This window comes from Oncorhynchus tshawytscha, linkage group LG07 (genome assembly GCF_018296145.1).
Source record: "Oncorhynchus tshawytscha isolate Ot180627B linkage group LG07, Otsh_v2.0, whole genome shotgun sequence".
In the NCBI taxonomy this organism is placed as follows: Eukaryota; Metazoa; Chordata; class Actinopteri; order Salmoniformes; family Salmonidae; genus Oncorhynchus; species Oncorhynchus tshawytscha.
Window position 1 is genome coordinate 70,675,721 of NC_056435.1, and position 23,538 is coordinate 70,699,258.

General features: G+C 44.2%; 1 protein-coding gene across 2 annotated transcripts in view; it reads right to left on the bottom strand.

The window, feature by feature from the left end:
* Window positions 1-23,538, bottom strand: part of LOC112255369 (E3 ubiquitin-protein ligase RNF123) — a 266,952-nt gene that overhangs the window by 147,329 nt on the left and 96,085 nt on the right. For both annotated transcript variants that reach the window (XM_042324870.1, XM_042324871.1), the window contains exons 33-34: window positions 16,733-16,808; window positions 12,649-12,733 (exon numbers count right to left, since the gene is read on the bottom strand). In XM_042324870.1, the coding sequence (XP_042180804.1) occupies window positions 12,649-12,733; window positions 16,733-16,808 (161 nt within the window). The remainder of the gene's footprint in view (window positions 1-12,648; window positions 12,734-16,732; window positions 16,809-23,538) is intronic.

The window sequence follows — 23,538 nt, forward strand, 5'->3', positions numbered from 1 at the left end:
CTTCGGCTGAATATAATTACCATACCATAACATACATTCCTTGCGGCCAAAGTGGCCATTGTGCCCTTGGGCTGAATATAATAATTATAATTCCCTTCTCCCAGGTGCCAATCGCCCTGATACACACACACACACACACACACACACACACAGCAATCGCCATGCTCTGATTCATACAATACATTTAAACAAACATTTTCACAATTCCTGACAATTCCCTGTCATAGGTCAGTTAGGATCACCACCATATTTTAAGAATGTGAAATGTCAGAATATTAGTAGAGAGAATGATTTATTTCAGCTTTTATTTCTTTCATCCCAGTTGGTCAGAAGTTTACATACACTCAGTTAGTATTTGGTAGCATTGCCTTTAAATTGTTTTAACTTGGGTCAAATGTTTTCGGGTAGCCTTCCACAAGCTTCCCACAATAAGTTGGGTGAATGTTGGCCCATTCCTCCTGACAGAGCTGGTGGAACGGAGTCAGGATTGTTTTTTCTATAGGATTGAGGTCAGGGCTCTGTGATGGCCACTCCAATACCTTGACTTTGTTATCCTTAAGCCATTTTGCCACAACTATGGAAGTATGCTTGGGGTCATTGTCCATTTGGAAGACCCATTTGCAACCAAGCTTTAACTTCCTGACTGATGTCTTGAGATGTTGCTTCAATATATCCACATAATTTTCCTTCCTCATGAAGCCATCTATTTTGTGAAGTGCACCAGTCCCTCCTGCAGCAAAGCACCCCCACAACATGATGCTGCCACCCCCGTGCTTCACGGTTGGGAGGGTGTTCTTCAGCTTGCAAGCCTCCCCCCTTTTTCCTCCAAACATAACGATGGTCATTATGGCCAAACAGTTCTATTTTTGTTTCATCAGACCAAAGGACATTTCTCCAAAAAGTATGATCTTTGTCCCCATGTGCAGTTGCAAACCGTAGTCTGGCTGTTTTTATGACGGTTTTGGAGCAGTGGCTTCTTCCTTGCTGAGCGGTCTTTCAGGTTATGTCGATATAGGACTAATTTTACTGTGGATATATATACTTTTGCACCTGTTTCCTCCAGCATCTTCACAAGGTCCTTTGCTGTTGTTCTGGGATTGATTTGCACTTTAGGCACCAAAGTACGTTCTCGTTCTGTCTCTCAAGGAGACAGAACGAGTCTCCTTCCTGAGCGGTATGACGGCTTCGTGGTCCCATGGGGTTTATACTTGCGTACTATTGTTTGTACAGATGAATGTTGTACCTTCAGGCATTTGGAAATTGCTGATTTTTTCCCTGAGGTCCTGGCTGATTTCTTTTGAATTTCCCATGATGTCAGGCAAAGAGGCACTGAGTTGGAAGGCAGGCCTTGAAATACATCCACAGTAGAGGTCGACCGATTAATCGGAATAGCCGATTAATTGGGGCCGATTTCAAGTTTTCCTCTCTACAAAGGCCTGTCTTTTTCTTCCCTACAAAGGCCTGTCTTTTTCCTCCCTACAAAGGCCTGTCTTTTTCCTGTTCAATGTGGGTCAGTGGGACATTCATCATGGTGTACAGTCGAGTTGTAGGTTGTCCTCGGTTAGCCAGCTCTAGTTATTGCTGTTATGAATCCCAGATGGCACCTATTCTCTATATATAGTGCCCCTGTTGGACGTGGTAAAAAAAAGTTATGTACTAGAAAGGGAATAGGGAGCGGTTTGGGATACAGCAATGGACATCGACTTCAGTTAGCCAGCTGTACAGCTCCATTTCTTGGTGTCATGCCTCAATCACTTGGCTTACGCGGTTGAATGGTTGACAGATGGGTGCTGATAGAAGTGATTAATTTTCAGGTGCAAAGTTGTTTGGTTTCACAGAGAGCAGGCACTCCTACACTGGGGTCACTGAACTAACGATCCGATGGCAGGCACACACACACACTTCCCTCCGTTGCTCCTCACCCGGAAGAAGGGAAACCAGTAAGACATCTCAGGTCTGTGCAGAAACAGAAAGTGGTGTATCGACTTCCAACACCAGAGGCCATCTGCCTAAGACGCCAAGGCCATCTGCCTAGGACGCCAAGGCCATCTGCCTAGGACACCAGAGGCCATCTGCCTAGGACACCAAGGCCATCTGCCTAGGACACCAGAGGCCATCTGCCTAGGACACCAGAGGCCATCTGCCTAGGACACCAGAGGCCATCTGCCTAGGACACCAGAGGCCATCTGCCTAGGACACCAGAGGCCATCTGCCTAGGACACCAGAGGCCATCTGCCTAGGACACCAGAGGCCATCTGCCTAGGACACCAAGGCCATCTGCCTAGGACACCAAGGCCATCTGCCTAGGACACCAAGGCCACCAAGGCCATCTGCCTAGGACACCAGAGGCCATCTGCCTAGGACACCAGAGGCCATCTGCCTAGGACACCAGAGGCCATCTGCCTAGGACACCAGAGGCCATCTGCCTAGGACACCAGAGGCCATCTGCCTAGGACACCAGAGGCCATCTGCCTAGGACACCAGAGGCCATCTGCCTAGGACACCAGAGGCCATCTGCCTAGGACACCAGAGGCCATCTGCCTAGGCCACCAAGGCCATCTGCCTAGGACACCAAGGCCATCTGCCTAGGACACCAAGGCCATCTGCCTAGGACACCAGAGGCCATCTGCCTAGGACACCAGAGGCCATTAACCAAAATAGCCAAATAAATTGATTTGAATAATACTCTTTATTCTGTTTAGAAAAACCATAGGTGTATGGGAAATGTACATAATGAGCCTCCCTGTCACAGTGTAGGTGATAGACCTTGCGTTTTGACTACAGAGTCTCACGTCCACAACGATGCTGACATGATGGGAAATAATACTGTCAATGACATATATAGGCTTAACGCCAGTCATGTACGACAAATAACATATAGGATAATTAATATTATCGTCTGAAGGCTCGATTCTGTCGACATATTTTTTTTTCCAGATAGGAGAGAAAGGGCCGTGCCCGTCTACATTTTGAAACTATTCAACTCAAAATGTAATTGTTTAAAACCTGGACTTCAAACTAGTTGGCTTTTTCTCTACTGTTCTATTGGTTTTCTAATCATCATTGTCCAGCAGCCATGGACACAATCCTAGTCATATTAGCAACTCGTGCTCGTTGATAATCTTAGTCATATTAGCATCCCATGCTAGTTGATAATCCTAGTCATATTAGCATCCCATGCTAGTTGATAATCCTAGTCATATTAGCATCCCATGCTAGTTGATAATCCTAGTCATATTAGCAACCCGTGCTAGTTGATAATCTTAGTCATATTAGCATCCCATGCTAGTTGATAATCCTAGTCATATTAGCATCCCATGCTAGTTGATGATAATCCTAGTCATATTAGCATCCCATGCTAGTTGATGATAATCCTAGTCATATTAGCATCCCATGCTAGTTGATGATAATCCTAGTCATATTAACATCCCATGCTAGTTGATAATCCTAGTCATATTAGCATCCCATGCTAGTTGATAATCCTAGTCATATTAGCATCCCATGCTAGTTGATAATCCTAGTCATATTAGCAACCCGTGCTAGTTGAGGATAATCTTAGTCATATTAGCATCCCATGCTAGTTGATAATCCTAGTCATATTAGCATCCCATGCTAGTTGATAATCCTAGTCATATTAGCATCCCATGCTAGTTGATGATAATCCTAGTCATATTAGCATCCCATGCTAGTTGATGATAATCCTAGTCATATTAGCATCCCATGCTAGTTGATGATAATCCTAGTCATATTAGCATCCCATGCTAGTTGATGATAATCCTAGTCATATTAACATCCCATGCTAGTTGATAATCCTAGTCATATTAGCATCCCATGCTAGTTGATAATCCTAGTCATATTAGCATCCCATGCTAGTTGATGATAATCCTAGTCATATTAACATCCCATGCTAGTTGATAATCCTAGTCATATTAGCATCCCATGCTAGTTGATAATCCTAGTCATATTAGCATCCCATGCTAGTTGATAATCCTAGTCATATTAGCAACCCATGCTAGTGGATAATAATCCTTGTCATATTAGCGTCCCGTGCTAATTGTTGCATCTTTAGATCTTCCCTCTTTCTAAATTTCTGAAGGATATTTTCATTTGTCACATGAAACTGCTTGCATTTGCGGTGTGCTTTTGAGAACAATGTTTTTCCCGCTAATCTGCATTTTTGAACATTTGCCATGTATATAGCCTACGGTTTGCTGCACTTTATAATGTGAGCAACAAATTCTAATCTGTTGCATCAGAAACATTGCTTTTAAACTTTAAGTACTGTGGTCGTATGAATTAGGGAACTATAGTCCCACAACTGACCCAAGACTCCGTTAGGAATATTTCTTTCTCAAACAGAACGACGAGCTGACCAATAGAACAGTTTGGCTAAACTTTTTGTACCGTGGTGGGGGTAGTAGATTGACGTAGACTGCTGCTGTTCGTCACTCGTCTTGTTGGAAAAAGTACATGTGGACAGTTCTTACGTCTTCAACGAGCTCCTCGGAAATTGGATAAGAAGGTTGCACGCTGTTGCATCCCTGATGTGTCCGTCTTCACTTGTTCGTCAGAGCTGTGAGGCCTGTGTGAGACGGACCCGATCGATCACATGACAGGTATTGATTGGCTAATGAGAATTGAGATCTGAGAGACGTGTGTATGTCCATTTGAACTTGTGAAAGCGATCAAAGCAGCACTCTCCATTGGTTGGCATTTGGAGAGCCACAGTAATAAAAACAAACTATAAAATGTTAGCTTCATAGGTAAATGATCCATTTTAAAGCTTTTGACATACCTAAAGAACAATAAGCCAATGCTAGTAATTGTCGCTTCATTCTCCATTGCGGTACGGACAATATAAACAGTTAATGTTTTTTTTTTTTTTTTTACAAAAAACCTGGCCAGATCATTTCAAGTCAAAGTTAAGTCCCCCCCGAGTCTTGATGCTCAAAGACAAGCAATTGTATTTTCTATCAAGTCGGGTCTCAAGTCAAAGTCATGTGACTCCCGAGTCCACAACTCTACTAATGCAACACCTCTCTGTTCTATCTCAACTATTCCAATTAATGGAAAACCATTTAAATCCAATCACTGGAATCCCGTTTTACAAAGTAGCAATTGACCGAGGATATTACATTAGTTAATGGAGTTAAAAGCCAGTAGCTTAAAACTCAAGTAATACGGAGAATAAATGTAATCTAATATATTTAGATATGTTTAATGACCCAATGATGCAGAATTACTGCTTTAGTCCCTGCTCACAATAGCTAACCTCTGGTATATTGTCCCTCCCAGTGAGATAAAAGCCTGCTACTTGCTACAGACACTTTCTTAGCATTGCTGAGCAGTGTAAAATTATAAAATAAAATTCCATGTGAATTCACAATGAAGCTGCACTGCAGCCAGGAGCGGGTTGGATCTTACGGTGCGTCCCTGTCAGATTGTTAGGCATCGCACCTGTACTGACCTGCACTACTGACCCGTGCTTCTACACCTGCATTGCTTGCTGTTTGGTGTTTTAGGCTGGGTTTCTGTACAGCACTTTGAGATATCAGCTGATGTACGAAGGGCTTTATAAATACATTTGATTTACTACTGACCTATACTACAACAACTGACATGTACTACTGACCTGTACTACCACTACTGACCTGGACTATAACTACTGACCTGTACTACCACTACTGACCTGTACTACAACTACTGACCTGGACTATAACTACTGGCCTGTACTACTGGCCTGTACTACAACTACTGACCTGTACTACTGACCTCCACTATAACTACTGACCTGGACTACTGACCTGTACTACCACTACTGACCTGTACTACAACTACTGACCTGTACTACAACTACTGACCTGTACTACAACTACTGACCTGTACTACAACTACTGACCTGTACTACTGACCTGTACTACTGACCTGTACTACTGACCTGGACTACAACTACTGACCTGTACTACAACTACTGACCTGTACTACAACTACTGACCTGTACTACTGACCTGTACTACAGGCCTGTACTACAACTACTGACCTGTACTACTGACCTGTACTACAACTACTGACCTGTACTACTGACCTGTACTACCACTACTGACCTGTACTACAACTACTGACCTGTACTACCACTACTGACCTGTACTACAACTACAACTACTGACCTGTACTACAACTACTGACCTGTACTACAACTACTGACCTGTACTACAACTACTGACCTGTACTACAACTACTGACCTGTACTACTGACCTGTACTACTGACCTGGACTACAACTACTGACCTGTACTACAACTACTGACCTGTACTACAACTACTGACCTGTACTACAACTACTGACCTGTACTACAACTACTGACCTGTACTACAACTACTAACCTGTACTACAACTACTGACCTGTACTAGAACTACTGACCTGGACAACTGACCTGTACTACTGACCTGGACTATAACTACTGACCTGTACTACTGACCTGGACTACCACTACTGACCTGTACTACTGACCTGGACTACCACTACTGACCTGGACTTACTGACCTCCACTATAACTACTGACCTGACCTACTGACCTGTACTATAACTACTGACCTGTACTACTGACCTGGACAACTGACCTGCACTATAACTACTGGCCTGGACTACTGACCTGTACTACCACTACTGACCTGTACTACAACTACTGACCTGTACTACAACTACAACTACTGACCTGTACTACAACTACTGACCTGTACTACAACTACAACTACTGACCTGTACTACAACTACAACTACTGACCTGTACTACAACTACAACTACTGACCTGTACTACAACTACAACTACTGACCTGTACTACAACTACTGACCTGTACTACAACTACTGACCTGTACTACAACTACTGACCTGTACTACAACTACTGACCTGTACTACAACTACTGACCTGTACTACAACTACTGACCTGTACTACAACTACTAACCTGTACTACAACTACTGACCTGTACTAGAACTACTGACCTGGACAACTGACCTGTACTACTGACCTGGACTATAACTACTGACCTGTACTACTGACCTGGACTACCACTACTGACCTGTACTACTGACCTGGACTACCACTACTGACCTGGACTTACTGACCTCCACTATAACTACTGACCTGACCTACTGACCTGTACTATAACTACTGACCTGTACTACTGACCTGGACAACTGACCTGCACTATAACTACTGGCCTGGACTACTGACCTGTACTACCACTACTGACCTGTACTACAACTACTGACCTGTACTACAACTACAACTACTGACCTGTACTACAACTACTGACCTGTACTACAACTACTGACCTGTACTACAACTACTGACCTGTACTACAACTACAACTACTGACCTGTACTACAACTACTGACCTGTACTACAACTACTGACCTGTACTACTGACCTGTACTACTGACCTGTACTACTGACCTGTACTACTGACCTGTACTACAACTACTGACCTGTACTACAACTACTGACCTGTACTACAACTACTGACCTGTACTACAACTACTGACCTGTACTACAACTACTGACCTGTACTACAACTACTGACCTGTACTACAACTACTGACCTGTACTACTGACCTGTACTACAACTACTGACCTGTACTACAACTACTGACCTGTACTACTGACCTGCACTATAACTACTGACCTGTACTACTGACCTGCACTATAACTACTACTACTACTAGTAGTAGTACAGGTCAGTAGTACAGGTCAGTGGTACAGGTCAGTAGTAGTAGTACAGGTCAGTAGTGGTAGACCTGTACTAGTGACCTGTACCACCACTACTGACCTGTACCACCACATGCTAGCTCTCTAGGAACAGGGTTGGAGTTAAAACCTACAGGATGCTAGCTCTCTAGGAATAGGGTTGGAGAGTCCTGCTCTACAAACACTGTTATTATTATTTGACCCTGCTGGTCATCTATGAACAACAAGCTGGTCTTGTACTCTAATAAGCAACACCCGGCACAGCCAGACGAGGACTGACCACACCCCCCACAGAGCCTGGTTCCTGCCTGTCTAGGGACTTTTCCCTAGCCACTGTGCTTCTGCATTGCGTGCTCTTTTTTGGTTTTAGGCCTTGTTTCTTTATAAGCACTTTGTGACATCTGCCGATGTAAAAAAGGGCTTTATAAAAATTAATTTCATTTAATTGAAGTGCTGAAGTGCGCGTTCGTGCGTTAAGTGCTTTCTGCTTTCTGCCCTCACTGAGACAGAGAAGTAACAGATGTACAATATCACACACTAATCCTGCTCTGTGATCTGAAGACAGCCGTGAACCTGACAGCAACTTAACACTAAGTGAAGTATGAATATGTAGATAATATTAGAACATGGGATAGAGAGGTGACTAAACGGGGTGTTAAGAACATCTGTCAACCGACAGGCTAAAAATCAGTCGGTTCGGGTTCATCTAGGGTGACAAGATGGTAAACAGTTTTTCTCAACCAAAAGAAATACCGATGTCTTTGTGTGTGACGTTGGCCTGTGGGTAAGGTTTATGACCCCCCCATCAATACCTTTCTCCCCTCTCTCTCTCTTGATTCTACTGAAGGACTCTTGAATAGCCTTTGTTAAACATAGAGAGTCTGGGAACATCCAACAAGTGGAGGGAAAGGAACCATATTTCGGTAATCCAACCAGTTGAAAATATGCGTTGGTACTTAATGAATATGATGTCAGTTCGGTTGTCATCTAAGACATTATGACTGATGACAGGACGACAAACTGTATCGGGGAAAGTCTACACATTCTAGTTGTCAGATTCACATGGAATTGTTGTGCAATTTAAATGTTTGAATTGAAACTATTTATGAAATGTAATTTTAGCTTCCAAATGAGAGAATTGCGTTTTCATAAGGTTAGAGCTCTGCTCAATCAGTGGCCCGCCCCTGTGAAGAGACATGGGTTATAAACTATGAAACACACCCTTCTCTCCCTTCATTATTTATTCCATTGACAAAAATGTAACCTTCTGTTCCGAGGACGATAGGACGACGGTCCATACGCTGAAAAGGACTAACATGTCAACTACAGAACTAAGCCAACCTCAGCGTGAGCTTTGGTTGTGAATGGTATGAACTTTGAACTCTTAATCACTAAAGAAGTGAGACATCCTAGCTGTTGAGTTAGCAACAACAGCTGTAAACGTGGGCTAGGAAAGGACGGATGACGTATCCAGTCTAACACACAATGAAGATACTACAACGTATTCAATTTACCACCAGAGACATTCTTCCAAGGACAGGAAGATCTCGGTTGGCCAACACCGCCAACATCTACGACCAACCTACTGAAGCGCAGCTCAGAGTAAATATTTATTGCATTCTCCTTTTCCAAATGGGCGGTAATTTAGAATGCATAAGATGCTGTATTTACGATAGCACAGCTTCACCCTTTGTTCCTCAGTCTTCCCGCTCTTTCATTCAAACCCAACCCCCTTCCCTTTGTGTAACCAGCCGTCATGTCGGCTCCGTCCACCAGGGACGTTTTCTGTATGACATCATTTGCATTCTGTGTTTATGTAATTCTGTGTGATTAGTTAGGTATTTAGTAAATAAACCCAATTTTGTATTGCTGATTCAACTTGTTAGCCAGGGTTCGTGAAGATAACCAAGAATTTACAACTTTCAGATGAGACTAAAATAAGGTGACGATTAATATTGACTGCTATTGATGTAAAATATTACTAGGTCTTTAAGAGTTTATTCGGAAGATAACAGCTCTATAAACATTATTTCGTGGTGCCCCGACTCTCTAGTTAACTACATTTACATCAGTAGCTCAATCAGGTAATATTAATTATGGAGAAAAGGATTTTATAGAATAGTATGTCATATCACTTAATCCGGCATAGCCAAAGACACGACATGTGCTTTAGTTGATGATAGTATTAAGTGAAAATGTAAAAGGTCTCAAAATGGACCCAGGAGGTTCAGAAAAGCCCCTCTCCTGCCTTCATTGATAGAGTAGTTCAGGGAAATATCAAATATTATCCACTGAAAAGATCACAATATATGTTTTATATATAGCTTAATAATAATTTTAATATTAGCCTATTTATCAGTGTGTCTGAGCAGTCAGCAGGTGTTAAATGCAACCAGAGGCCTCCAGCAGCAATACACTAGTCATGTATTGTCTGATACTTGGCTTCTGTTCCGGCAAGGAGCTGTAATATCTCAGTAATTGGATTTTCTTGACAGAGCCTCAGAACACCCCGGTTTTGGCTGTGATGGGTGCAATTGTGAGCCTTTTACAGACAGGAGAGAGGGAGGGAAAGAAAGAGCGAGAGAGGAGAAAATGAGAGAGAGACTGAGTGAGAAAAAGATGAAGGAAAGAAAATCATATCATCTAGCCTTGTGTTCTCTCTCTCTCTCTCTGATGATAAGAGACAATGGCATCTGCGTCAGACCTTCAACTACATCACACCTACAAAATGGGAACACACGTACTGCGACTGAATGCTCAACTTATCTAGACGATCTCATAGGAGTAAAAGAGGGGGACGTGAGAGAGAACGAGAGCAAGACAAGAGACACAAAGGAGACAAGCTCACCATTTGTAAAAGGTCTGAAGATCCCGGTGTCGTCAGGATTAAAATCTACCACAGTAGGTTACAGTCAATAACTAAGGAGGAAAAGTCTACTCCATGTAAGACAATTGAAATCCACTCAAGTTCAAAATGTAAATTGTAGAGTACATCCCTCACAGCTTTTAAAATGTTATGTCATGTTGAAATTGCAACAGCCCCAAAAATGCTTTATCACATTACAGAACCCCCCCCCAATAGTATGGGTATGTCTCAAATGGCACCCTCTTCACTATATATTTTATTCACCTCATTTTTCAGCATTGCTATGGGACCAGACAGACTAGTTAACTAGCTAACTAGCTAGTTGGGGGCTACAGATGGGTTCACTAATGTTAGCTCGCTAGCTAGTTGGGGGCTACAGATGGTTTAGCTAACGCAAGCTAGCTAGATATTTGGGAGGCACAGCTGGGCTAGCTAACATTAGCTAGCTAGATATTTGGGAGGCACAGCTGGGCTAGCTAACATTAGCTAGCTAGGAAGTTGGGGGCTACAGATGGGTTAGCTAACATTAGCTAGCTAGGAAGTTGGGGGCTACAGATGGGTTAGCTAATGTTAGCTAGCTAAGAACTGTTTTTGCATACATGCATGCTACACAGTGCCTGTGGGAGAAGATTGGATAAGTTAAAATATCGTGAGACAATTGTCGCTATTTTCATAAATGGAACAGATCAGCTATCCATCCAACATTGCAAATGGTAGCTAGCTGGCTACTTGTGTAAGTACTTAGAAAAACATACATACAAATACATGGCTTTGGTTAGCACACAGGTCAGCTGCAACCTATGTAGCTAGCTAGCTAACATTTCCTCCATGAACGAAGCAAACTAGCTAGCTATATACCAACCTAGATAACAATAGAGAGTAGTGGCGTTCTGCATATGGTTTTCTATGATTTCTAGAGTCCAGCTTTACAACGCTCAAAGCAGAACTACCAGAAAGGCTTTTTAAAAATAAACAAAATTATAAACATTTTGATTTGGTTTATACAGTAGCCAATAAAAGCCAAAAGCAAATGGATAATGTCTAAACCAGAAATGAAGAAGAGAACATCCCCAGAAAAATCGATTGATAGATCACTCAGCCGGAAGCTAGAAGGCACAGGTACTAGCTGTCCTACGCTCCGTCCCAATTGCAACCCTACCCCCTACATAGTGTACTACCTATGTGTGTACTACCTAGACCTATTACAGTCCAGCCCTGACCAGAGAACTGACTGGTATTACAGTTGAGACACAGGCCTATTACAGTCCAGCCCTGACCAGAGAACTGACTGGTATTACAGTTGAGACACAGGCCTATTACAGTCCAGCCCTGACCAGAGAACTGACTGGTATTACAGTTGAGACACAGGCCTATTACAGTCCAGCCCTGACCAGAGAACTGACTGGTATTACAGTTGAGACACAGGCCTATTACAGTCCAGCCCTGTCCAGAGAACTGACTGGTGTTTCAATTCACTGGGATAGAAAATAATGAGGACAGGAAAGGACTGCTCTCTCTCGTTACACTCACACAGTGATCTGGTTAGAGGTGGCATGCTAGGCAGGGAGATTACAGCCTGCATGCCTCCCGGTCCAGTCCTGACCAACCCACCGCCATACAATTACCAGAGAACCAGCAGGATACAGACTATTAACAGCAGAGTACAAAGGACAGGGTTTTACACATGTCCAACTATTGCAAAGGACCTGTACAATTTTTTTTGTTATAATGTTTGAGCCACTCGGATAATATAAGAACAGGGCATACTGGCAATTTACTGGCATTTGCATAATTGAAGGAAATTACATTTGAAATTCACATTTTTCGCTCAGCCCCATGACAAAATGTGTGAATGGCAACAACCTAGCTTTAAAACTAACACGTTCTCTCTGACCCCATGGCAAAATGTTGAGAACTGCATGAAAGAGGGCCTCCAAAACCAAAGAGGGCCTCCAAAACCAAAGAGGGCCCCCAAAACCATGCTATTGGCCACGTCCACTACCCGCAAATACAGCGTGTTTATTCACTTACCCTTGTCTCTCACAGTCCACCAGGATCCTCACCAGAATTCCTGTCACAGCCACTAGGATGGGATAGTGGTCAACGCTCTCTAGGCCTGGACACCAGGAACACAGAATAAGACATTGTTCAGGTCTCCAGGTACAAAGAATGAGGTTGCTGTTTAAGCACTTGGTCAACATTTGCAAAAGCGTCATATACATTTGAAATATTAAATTTTCTTCATTTGATTTAAGATGATTATCTACTTCCCCAGAGTCAAATTAACTTGTGGGATACAATGTGTAAGTCTCTGCGTCTAGTATGAACGAAGATAAAAGGTAGTTTTGTGAGCCAAAGCTAACTAGCATGCTAGCTGTTCTCAGACTCACAGTCATTGTGCTCAGTTAGCAATTGCGCTAACGCAAGTTAGCAACTTCCTTGACACTGCACGCTGAGATATGGTTTCCATGAGTTTCTGACTCTGGGAAAGTAGATAACGGGTTTCATTGGAGATAGAATTTACACAAAGAGAGGGGCCATGAGACATTACTGAAAGCCTTTCAGTGATTTTTTTGTGGAGGGGGGGAGGAAAAAAATCTCTCAGATGGCAAAGGGTTTGATATTCCAGATCAGTGTGATTCTCCCCATAAAAACACACAAATAAAACAGATTATTGGAGTCAGGGGTAAAGCGGGTGACTCAGGATAACATTTGGAACTGAGAGCAAAGTGTATCTGCCAAACAAGCAATTGTCTCCAGCCCCTCGAGGACCTTAGTGCCCATCAGTAAAGTACCAGACACACACACACACAAAATTCCTAGAAGAAGACCCTCCACACATCAGTCAGCACAATGACCACAGTGGCTGTGAATAATGCATCACACAGCTCCATGTTGTCATTTCTGATGAATGACTCTGCTGGGTTGGATCCAACCTTCATTTCCTGCAGCTAAAGTGAATGATCTGATTTTTCACACGTCAGAGTGTAAGTAGTAACCGTAGCCCAGGGAAAACACCCGCTAACAGAAGTGTGTGATATTAATATAGCTCAGGCCAGGAGAACAATCGAGGGCATCTCAGAATCTTTCGGACTGTGTGTGATGTGTTATGGTTGACCAGTGGGTATAGTATGTCTGTCTGCATCAGATTGACCAGTGGGTACAGTATGTCTGTCTGCATCAGATTGACCAGTGGGTACAGTATGTCTGTCTGCATTATATTGACCAGTGGGTACAGTATATCTGTCTGCATCAGATTGACCAGTGGGTACAGTATATCTGTCTGCATTATATTGACCAGTGGGTACAGTATATCTGTCTGCATTATATTGACCAGTGGGTACAGTATGTCTGTCTGCATCAGATTGACCAGTGGGTACAGTATATCTGTCTGCATTATATTGACCAGTGGGTACAGTATATCTGTCTGCATCAGATTGACCAGTGGGTACAGTATATCTGTCTGCATCAGATTGACCAGTGGGTACAGTATATCTGTCTGCATCAGATTGACCAGTGGGTACAGTATATCTGTCTGCATTATATTGACCAGTGGGTACAGTATATCTGTCTGCATCAGATTGACCAGTGGGTACAGTATTTCTGTCTGCATCAGATTGACCAGTGGGTACAGTATGTCTGTCTGCATTATATTGACCAGTGGGTACAGTATATCTGTCTGCATCAGATTGGCCAGTGGGTACAGTATATCTGTCTGCATTATATTGACCAGTGGGTACAGTATATCTGCCTGCATTATATTGACCAGTGGGTACAGTATATCTGCCTGCATTATATTGACCAGTGGGTACAGTATGTCTGCCTGCATCAGATTGACCAGTGGGTACAGTATGTCTGTCTGCATTATATTGACCAGTGTGTACAGTATATCTGTCTGCATCAGATTGACCAGTGGGTACAGTATGTCTGTCTGCATTATATTGACCAGTGGGTACAGTATGTCTGTCTGCATCAGATTGACCAGTGGGTACAGTATATCTGTCTGCATTATATTGACCAGTGGGTACAGTATGTCTGTCTGCATCAGATTGACCAGTGGGTACAGTACATCTGTCTGCATTATATTGACCAGTGTGTACAGTATATCTGTCTGCATCAGATTGACCAGTGGGTACAGTATGTCTGTCTGCATTATATTGACCAGTGGGTACAGTATATTTGTCTGCAGTATATTGACCAGTGGGTACAGTATATCTGTCTGCATTATATTGACCAGTGGGTACAGTATCTGTCTGCATCAGATTGACCAGTGGGTACAGTACGTCTGTCTGCATTATATTGACCAGTGGGTACAGTATATCTGTCTGCATCAGATTGGCCAGAGGGTACAGTATATCTGTCTGCATTATATTGACCAGTGGGTACAGTATATCTGTCTGCATTATATTGACCAGTGGGTACAGTATATCTGTCTGCATTATATTGACCAGTGGGTACAGTATGTCTGTCTGCATCAGATTGACCAGTGGGTACAGTATGTATGTCTGCATTATATTGACCAGTGGGTACAGTATATCTGTCTGCATCATATTGACCAGTGGGTACAGTATATCTGTCTGCATTATATTGACCAGTGGGTACAGTATATCTGTCTGCATTATATTGACAAGTGGGTACAGTATGTCTGTCTGCATTATATTGACCAGTGGGTACAGTATGTCTGTCTGCATCATATTGACCAGTGGGTACAGTATGTCTGTCTGCATTATATTGACCAGTGGGTACAGTATATCTGTCTGCATCAGATTGACCAGTGGGTACAGTATATCTGTCTGCATTATATTGACCAGTGGGTACAGTATGTCTGCCTGCATCAGATTGACCAGTGGGTACAGTACATCTGTCTGCATTATATTGACCAGTGTGTACAGTATATCTGTCTGCATCAGATTGACCAGTGGGTACAGTATGTCTGTCTGCATTATATTGACCAGTGGGTACAGTATATTTGTCTGCATTATATTGACCAGTGGGTACAGTATATCTGTCTGCATTATATTGACCAGTGGGTACAGTATGTCCGTCTGCATCAGATTGACCAGTGGGTACAGTACGTCTGTCTGCATTATATTGACCAGTGGGTACAGTATATCTGTCTGCATCAGATAGGCCAGAGGGTACAGTATATCTGTCTGCATTATATTGACCAGTGGGTACAGTATATCTGTCTGCATTATATTGACCAGTGGGTACAGTATGTCTGTCTGCATCATATTGACCAGTGGGTACAGTATGTCTGTCTGCATTATATTGACCAGTGGGTACAGTATGTCTGTCTGCATCAGATTGACCAGTGGGTACAGTATGTCTGTCTGCATTATATTGACCAGTGGGTACAGTATATCTGTCTGCATCAGATTGACCAGTGGGTACAGTATATCTGTCTGCATTATATTGACCAGTGGGTACAGTATATCTGTCTGCATCAGATTGACCAGTGGGTACAGTATATCTGTCTGCATTATATTGACCAGTGGGTACAGTATGTCTGTCTGCATCAGATTGACCAGTGGGTACAGTATATCTGTCTGCATTATATTGACCAGCGGGTACAGTATATCTGTCTGCATTATATTGACTAGTGGGTACAGTATATCTGTCTGCATCAGATTGACCAGTGGGTACAGTATATCTGTCTGCATCAGATTGACCAGTGGGTACAGTATGTCTGTCTGCATCATATTGACCAGTGGGTACAGTATGTCTGTCTGCATTATATTGACCAGTGGGTACAGTATGTCTGTCTGCATCATATTGACTAGTGGGTACAGTATATCTGTCTGCATCAGATTGACCAGTGGGTACAGTATATCTGTCTGCATCAGATTGACCAGTGGGTACAGTATATCTGTCTGCATTATATTGACCAGCGGGTACAGTATATCTGTCTGCATTATATTGACTAGTGGGTACAGTATGTCTGTCTGCATCTGTAGTGGTATAACACTGCAGGGGTAGTAGCAGTTACAGATTTCAGAATGTCAATAGCAGACTTGGTGAAAGAGTGGTGTAATCACTGTACTTATACTATTACTTGTTTAATACTGCAATACTACTAGAAGTAAACAATAATATTGGGAGTACGAGAAATTACCTGGGAGACGGAGGTTGACCACACGGTCGAAGAGGTTCCTCTCTGCGGTCACTCTGTTTAACACCTGGTTCAGAAGCTGGAGAGAGAGAGAGAGAGAGGAAGGAATGAGGGAGAGAGAGAGAGACCGAGAGAGGAAGGAATGAGGGAGAGAGAGAGAGAGAGAGGAAGGAATGAGGGAGAGAGAGAGAGAGGGAGAGAGAGAATGAGGGAGAGAGAGAGAGCGAGAGAGGAAGGAATGAGGGAGAGAGAGAGAGAGAGAGAGGAGCGAGAGAGAGAGAGCGAGAGAGAGATGAGGGAGAGAGAGAGAGAGGAAGGAATGAGGAGAGAGAGAGAGGAAGGAATGAGGGAGAGAGAGAGGGAGGAAGGAATGAGGGAGAGAGAGAGAGAGGAAGGAAGAGAGAGAGAGAGCGAGAGAGAGAGAGAGAGAGAGGAAGAATGAGGGAGAGCGAGAGAGAGAGAGAGAGAAGAGCGCGAGAGAGAAGGAAGGAATGAGGGAGGGAGAGAGAGCGAGAGGAAGGAATGAGGGAGGAGAGAGAGGAAGGAATGAGGGAGAGAGAGAGAGAGAGGAAGGAATGAGGGAGAGAGAGAGAGAGAGAGGAAGGAATGAGGGAGAGAGAGAGAGAGGAAGGAATGAGGGGAGAGAGAGAGAGAGAGAAAGGAATGAGGGAGAGAGAGAGAGAGAGGAAGGAATGAGGGAGAGAGAGAGAGGAGGAAGGAATGAGGGAGAGAGAGAGAGAGAGAAGGAAGAGAGAGGGAGAGAGAATGAGGAAGGAATGAGAGAGAGAGAGAGAGAGAGAGGAAGGAATGAGGGAGAGAGAGAGAGAGAGGAAGGGAAGGAAGAGGGAGAGGAGAGAGAGAGAGAGAGAGGAAGGAATGAGGGAGAGAGAGAGAGAGAGGAAGGAATGAGGGAGAGAGAGAGAGAGAGGAAGGAATGAGAGAGAGAGAGAGAGAGAGAGAGAGGAAGGAATGAGGAGAGAGGAGAGAGAGAGAGAGAGGAAGGAATGAGGGAGAGAGAGAGGAAGGAATGAGGGAGAGAGAGAGAGAGGAAGGAAGAATGAGGGAGAGAGAGAGAGGAAAGAATGAGGGAGAGAGAGAGAAGGAATGAGGGAGAGAGAGAGAGAGAGGAAGGAATGAGGGAGAGAGAGAGAGAGAGGAAGGAATGAGGGAGAGAGAGAGAGAGAGAGAGAGAGGAAGGATGAGAGAGAGAGAGAGGAAGGAATGAGAGAGAGAGAGAGAGGAAGGAATGAGGGGGAGAGAGAGAGGAAGGAATGAGGGAGAGAGAGAGGAAGGAATGAGGGAGAGAGAGAGAGAGAGAGAGAGGAATGAGGGAGGAGAGAGAAGATGAGGGAGAGAGAGAGAGAGAGAGAGAGGAAGAGAGAGAGAGAGAGAGGAAGGAATGAGAGAGAGAGGAGGAGAGAGAGAGAGAGAGAGGAAGGAATGAGGGAATGAGGAGAGAGGGAGGAATGAGGGAGAGAGAGAGAATGAGAGAAAGGAGAGAGAGAGAAGGATGAAGGAATGAGGAGAGAGAGAGAGAGAGAGGAAGGAATGAGAGAGAGAGAGAGAGGAGAGAGGGAGAGAGAGAGAGAGAGAGGAGAGGAATGAGGGGGAGAGAGAGAGAGAGAGAGGAAAGGAATGAGGGAGAGAGAAGAGAGAGAGAAAGGAATGAGGGAGAGAGAGAGAGAGAGAAAGGAATGAGAGAGAGAGAGGAAGGAAGAGAGAGAGGAAGGAATGAGGGAGAGAGGAGAGAGAGAGAGGAAGGAATGAGAGAGAGAGAGAGAGAGAGAGAGAGGAAGGAATGAGAGGGAGAGAGAGAGAGAGAGAAGGAATGAGAGAGAGAGAGAGGAAGAGAGAGAGAGAGAGAGAGGAGGAATGAGGGAGAGAGAGAGAGAGAGAGAAGGAATGAGGGAGAGAGAGAGAGAGAGAGAGAGAGAGGAAGGAATGAGAGGAGAGGAAGAGAGAGAGAGAGAGGGAAGGAATGAGGAGAGGAGAGAGAGAGAGAGAGAGGAAGGAATGAGGGAGAGAGAGAGGAATGAGGGAGAGAAAGGAATGAGGGAGAGAGAGAGAGAGGAAGGAATAGAGAGAGAGAGAGGAAGGAATGAGGGAGAGAGAGAGAGGAGAGAGAGAGAGAGAAAGGAATGAGGGAGAGAGAGAGAGAGAGAGAGGAAGGGAGAGGGAGAGAGAGAGAGGAAGGAAGAGAGGAAGGAATGAGAGAGAGGAGAGGAATGAGAGAGAGAGAGAGAAGGAATGAGAGAGAGAGAGAAAGGAATGAGAGAGAGAGAGGAAGGAATGAGAGAGAGAGAGAGAGAGGGAGGAATGAGGGAGAGAGAGAGAGGGAGAGAAGAGAGAGAAGGAATGAGGGAGAGAGAGAGAGAGAGAAGGGAGAGAGAGAGAGAGAATGAGGGAGAGAGAGAGAGAGAGAGGAAGGAAGGAATGAGAGAGAGAGAGAGAGAGGAAGGAATGAGGGAGAGAGAGAGAGAGAGAGAAAGGAATGAGAGAGAGAGGAGAGAGAGAGAGAGAGAGAAAGGAATGAGAGAGAGAGAGAGAGAGAGGGAGGAATGAGAGAGAGAGAGAGAGAGAAGGAATGAGAGAGAGAGAGGAGAGAGAGAGAGAGAGAGAGAGAGAGGAAGGAATGGAGAGAGAGGAAGAGAGAAGAGAGAGAGAGAGAGAGGAAGGAATGAGGGAGGGAGAGAGAGAGAAGGAAGAGAGAGAGAGAGAGAGAGAAGGAATGAGGAGGAAAGGAAGAGAGAGAGAGAGAGAGGAAGAGAGGAGAGAGAAAGAGGAAGGAATGAGGAGAGAGAGAGAGAGAATGAGAGAGAGAGAGAGAGGAAGGAATGAGGGAGAGAGAGAGAGAGAGAAGAGGGAGAGAGGAGGGAGGAATGAGGAGAGAGAGAGAGAGAGAGAGAGGAAGGAATGAGGGAGAGAGAGAGAGAGAGAGGGAGGAGAGAGAGAGGAGAGAGAGAGAGAGGAAGGAGAGAGAGAGAGAGAAGAAGGAATGAGAGAGAGAGAGAGAGAGAAAGGAATGAGAGAAGAGAGAGAGAGAGAGAGAGAGAGAATGAAGGAATGAGGAGAGAGAGAGAGAGAGAGAGGAAGAATGAGGAGAGAGAGAGAGAGAGAGGGAGAAGAGAGAGAGAGAGAGGGAGGAATGAGGGAGAGAGAGAGAGAGAGGAGGAAGGAATGAGGGAGAGAGAGAGAGAGAGAGAGAGGAAGGAATGAGGAGAGAGAGAGAGAGAGGAAGGAATGAGGGAGAGAGAGAGAGAGAGGAAGGAGGAATGAGGAGAGAGAGAGGAGAGAGAGAGAGAGAGGAAGGAATGAGGGAGAGAGAGAGAGAGAGAGGAAGGAATGAGGAATGAGAGAGAGAGAGAGAGAGAGAGAGGAAGGAATGAGGGAGAGAGAGAGAGAGAGAGAGGAAGGAATGAGGGAGAGAGAGAGAGAGAGAGGAATGAGAGAGAGAGAGAGAGAGGAAGAGAGAGAGAGAGAGAGAGAGGAAGGAATGAGGAGAGAGAGAGAGGAAGGAATGAGGGAGAGAGAGAGAGAGAGGAAGGAATGAGGGAGAAGAGAGAGAGAGGAAGGAATGAGGGAGAGAGAGAGAGGAAGGAATGAGGGAGAGAGAGAGAGAGAAGAAAGGAATGAGGGAGAGAGAGAGAGAGGAAGAATGAGGAGAGAGAGAGAGAGAGAGAGAGGAAGGAATGAGGGAGAGAGAGAGAGAGAGAGGAGAGAGAGAGAGAGGAGAGAGAGAGAAGGAATGAGAGAGAGAGAGAGAGGAAGGAATGAGAGAGAGAGAGAGAGAGAGGAAGGAATGAGAGAGAGCGAGAGAGGAAGGAAATGAGGAGAGAGGAGAGAGAGAGAGAGCGAGAGAGGAAGGAATGAGGGAGAGAGAGAGAGCGAGAGAGGAAGGAATGAGGGAGAGAGAGAGAGAGAAGGAATGAGGGAGAGAGAGAGAGGAGAGAGGAAGGAATGAGGGAGAGAGAGAGAGCGAGAGAGGAAGGAATGAGGGAGAGAGAGAGAGTTCTTATTTCAATTAAAAGAAACAGACCAGAAAGTAAAAGCAGATCGTGTGTCTGTATTGTCTAGATCCATTTATCATTGTTTCCATTGCTCTGGTCGAGAATCTGTCCATCCTGCACCTGATGAATGATTCAATCAGCCGGAATAAGAGCGCATTAGATTATCAGGACTGGGCGGGCACACTAAGTGGGTGAGGGAGGATGGAGAAACAATGGAGGGAGAACCTTAATCTGTCACTATCAACCAATTCACATGCTATATATGAATTGGTAAATAGACCAGTACCTGGTAATACCAGGGTTGGTAAATAGACCAGTACCTGGTAATACCAGGGTTGGTAAATAGACCAGTACCTGGTAATACCAGGGTTGGTAAATAGACCAGTACCTGGTAATACCAGGGTTGGTAAATAGACCAGTACCTGGTATTACCAGGGTTGGTAAATAGACCAGTACCTGGTATTACCAGGGTTGGTAAATAGACCAGTACCTGGTATTACCAGGGTTGGTAAATAGACCAGTACCTGGTATTACCAGGGTTGGTAAATAGACCAGTACCTGGTATTACCAGGGTTGGTAAATAGACCAGTACCTGGTATTACCAGGGTTGGTAAATAGACCAGTACCTGGTATTACCAGGGTTGGTAAATAGACCAGTACTTGGTATTACCAGGGTTGGTAAATAGACCAGTACCTGGTATTACCAGGGTTGGTAAATAGACCAGTACCTGGTAATACCAGGGTTGGTAAATAGACCAGTACCTGGTAATACCAGGGTTGGTAAATAGACCAGTACCTGGTAATACCAGGGTTGGTAAATAGACCAGTACCTGGTAATACCAGGGTTGGTAAATAGACCAGTACCTGGTATTACCAGGGTTGGTAAATAGACTAGGTATATGATGACATATGGAATTGTTTTAAGAAAGCAAAATCATCCATTGAACTACAATTTGATTTTGAATTTTAGGAATTAACAAAAAAAAAGATCCCAAAAATAAAACATTGAATTTGGCCTTTACTACAATAACCCAGACAAAGGCATTAACATCAGAAATGGCAACAAAAAAAAGAAGAAGAAAAGCTTTGAAGTGTCTCTCTATTTAGAGAATATTTTAAAAAATAACTAAAAAAAAAATATACAAAAAAAAGGTATGTATACACACAGCAAAGAAAGAAACTGTCAACTGCATTTATTTTCAGCGAACTTAACATGTGTAAATATTTGTATGAACGTAAGATTCAACAACTGAGACAAACTGAACAAGTTCCACAGACATGTGACGAACAGAAATGGAATAATGTGTCACTGAACAAAGGGGGGTCAAAATCAAAAGTAACAGTCAGTATCTGGTGTGGCCACCAGCTGCATTAAGTACTGCAGTGCATCTCCTTCCTCATGGACTGCTCCAGATTTGCCAGTTCTTGCTGTGAGATGTTACCTCACTCGTCCACCAAGGCACTTGCAAGTTCCCAGACATTTCTGGGGGGGAATGGCCCTAGCCCTCACCTTCTGATCCAACAGGTCCCAGACGTGCTCAATGGGATTGAGATCCGGGCTCTTCGCTGGCCATGGCAGAACACTGACATTCCTGTCTTGCAGGAAATCACGTACAGAACGAGCAGTATGGCTGGTGGCATTGTCATGCTGAAGGATCATGTCAGGATGAGCCTACAGGAAGGGTACCACATGAGGGAGGAGGATGTCTTCCCTGTAACGCAAGAGAATGCGAATGCCTGCAATGACTACAAGCGCAGTCTGATGATGCTGTGACACACCGCCCCAGACCATGATGGACACGCCACCTCCAAATCGATCCCGCTCCAGAGTACAGGCCTCGGTGTGACGCTCTTTCCTTCCACGATAAACGTGAATCTGACCATCACCCCTGGTGAGACAAAACCGCAACTCGTCAGTGAAGAGCACTTTTTGCCAGTCCTGTCTGGTCCAGCAACTGTGGGTTTGTGCCCATAGGCGATGTTGTTGCTGGTGATGTCTGGTGAGGACCTGCCTTTCAACAGGCCTACAAGCCCTCAGTCCAGCCTCTCTCAGCCTATTGCAGACAGTCTGAGCACTGATGGAGGGATTGTGCATTCCTGGTGTAAACTCGGGCAGTTGTTGTTGTCATCCTGTACCTGTCCCGTAGGTGTGGTGTTCGGATGTACCAATCCTGTGCAGGTGTTGTTACACGTGGTCTGCCACTGCGAGGACAATCAGCTGTCTGTCCTGTCTCCCTGTATAACGCTGTCTTAGGCGTCTCACAGTATGAACATTGCAATTTATTGCCCTGGCCACATCTGCAGTCCTCATGCCTCCTTACAGCATGCCTAAGGAACGTTCACGCAGATGAGCAGGGACCCGGGGCATCTTTCTTTTGGTGTTTTTCAGAGTAAGTAGAAAGGACTCTTTAGTGTCCTAGGTTTTCATAACTGTGACCTTAATTGCCTACCGTCTGAAAGCTGTTAGTGTCTTAATGGCCATTCCACAGGTGCATGTTCATTAATTGTTTATGGTTCATTGAACAAGCATGGGAAACAGTGTTTAAACCCTTTACAATGAAGATCTGTGAAGTTATTTGGGGTTTTACGAATTATTGTATAAAAGACAAGGTCCTGAAAAAAGGGATGTTTCTTATATTTGCTGTTTACACACACACACACACACACACACACAGTCAAAAGTTTTAGAGCACTTACTCATTCAAGTGTTTTTCTTTATTTTTACTACGTTCTACATTGTAGAATAATAGTGAATAGATTAAAACTATGAAATAACACATATGGAATCATGTAGTAAACATA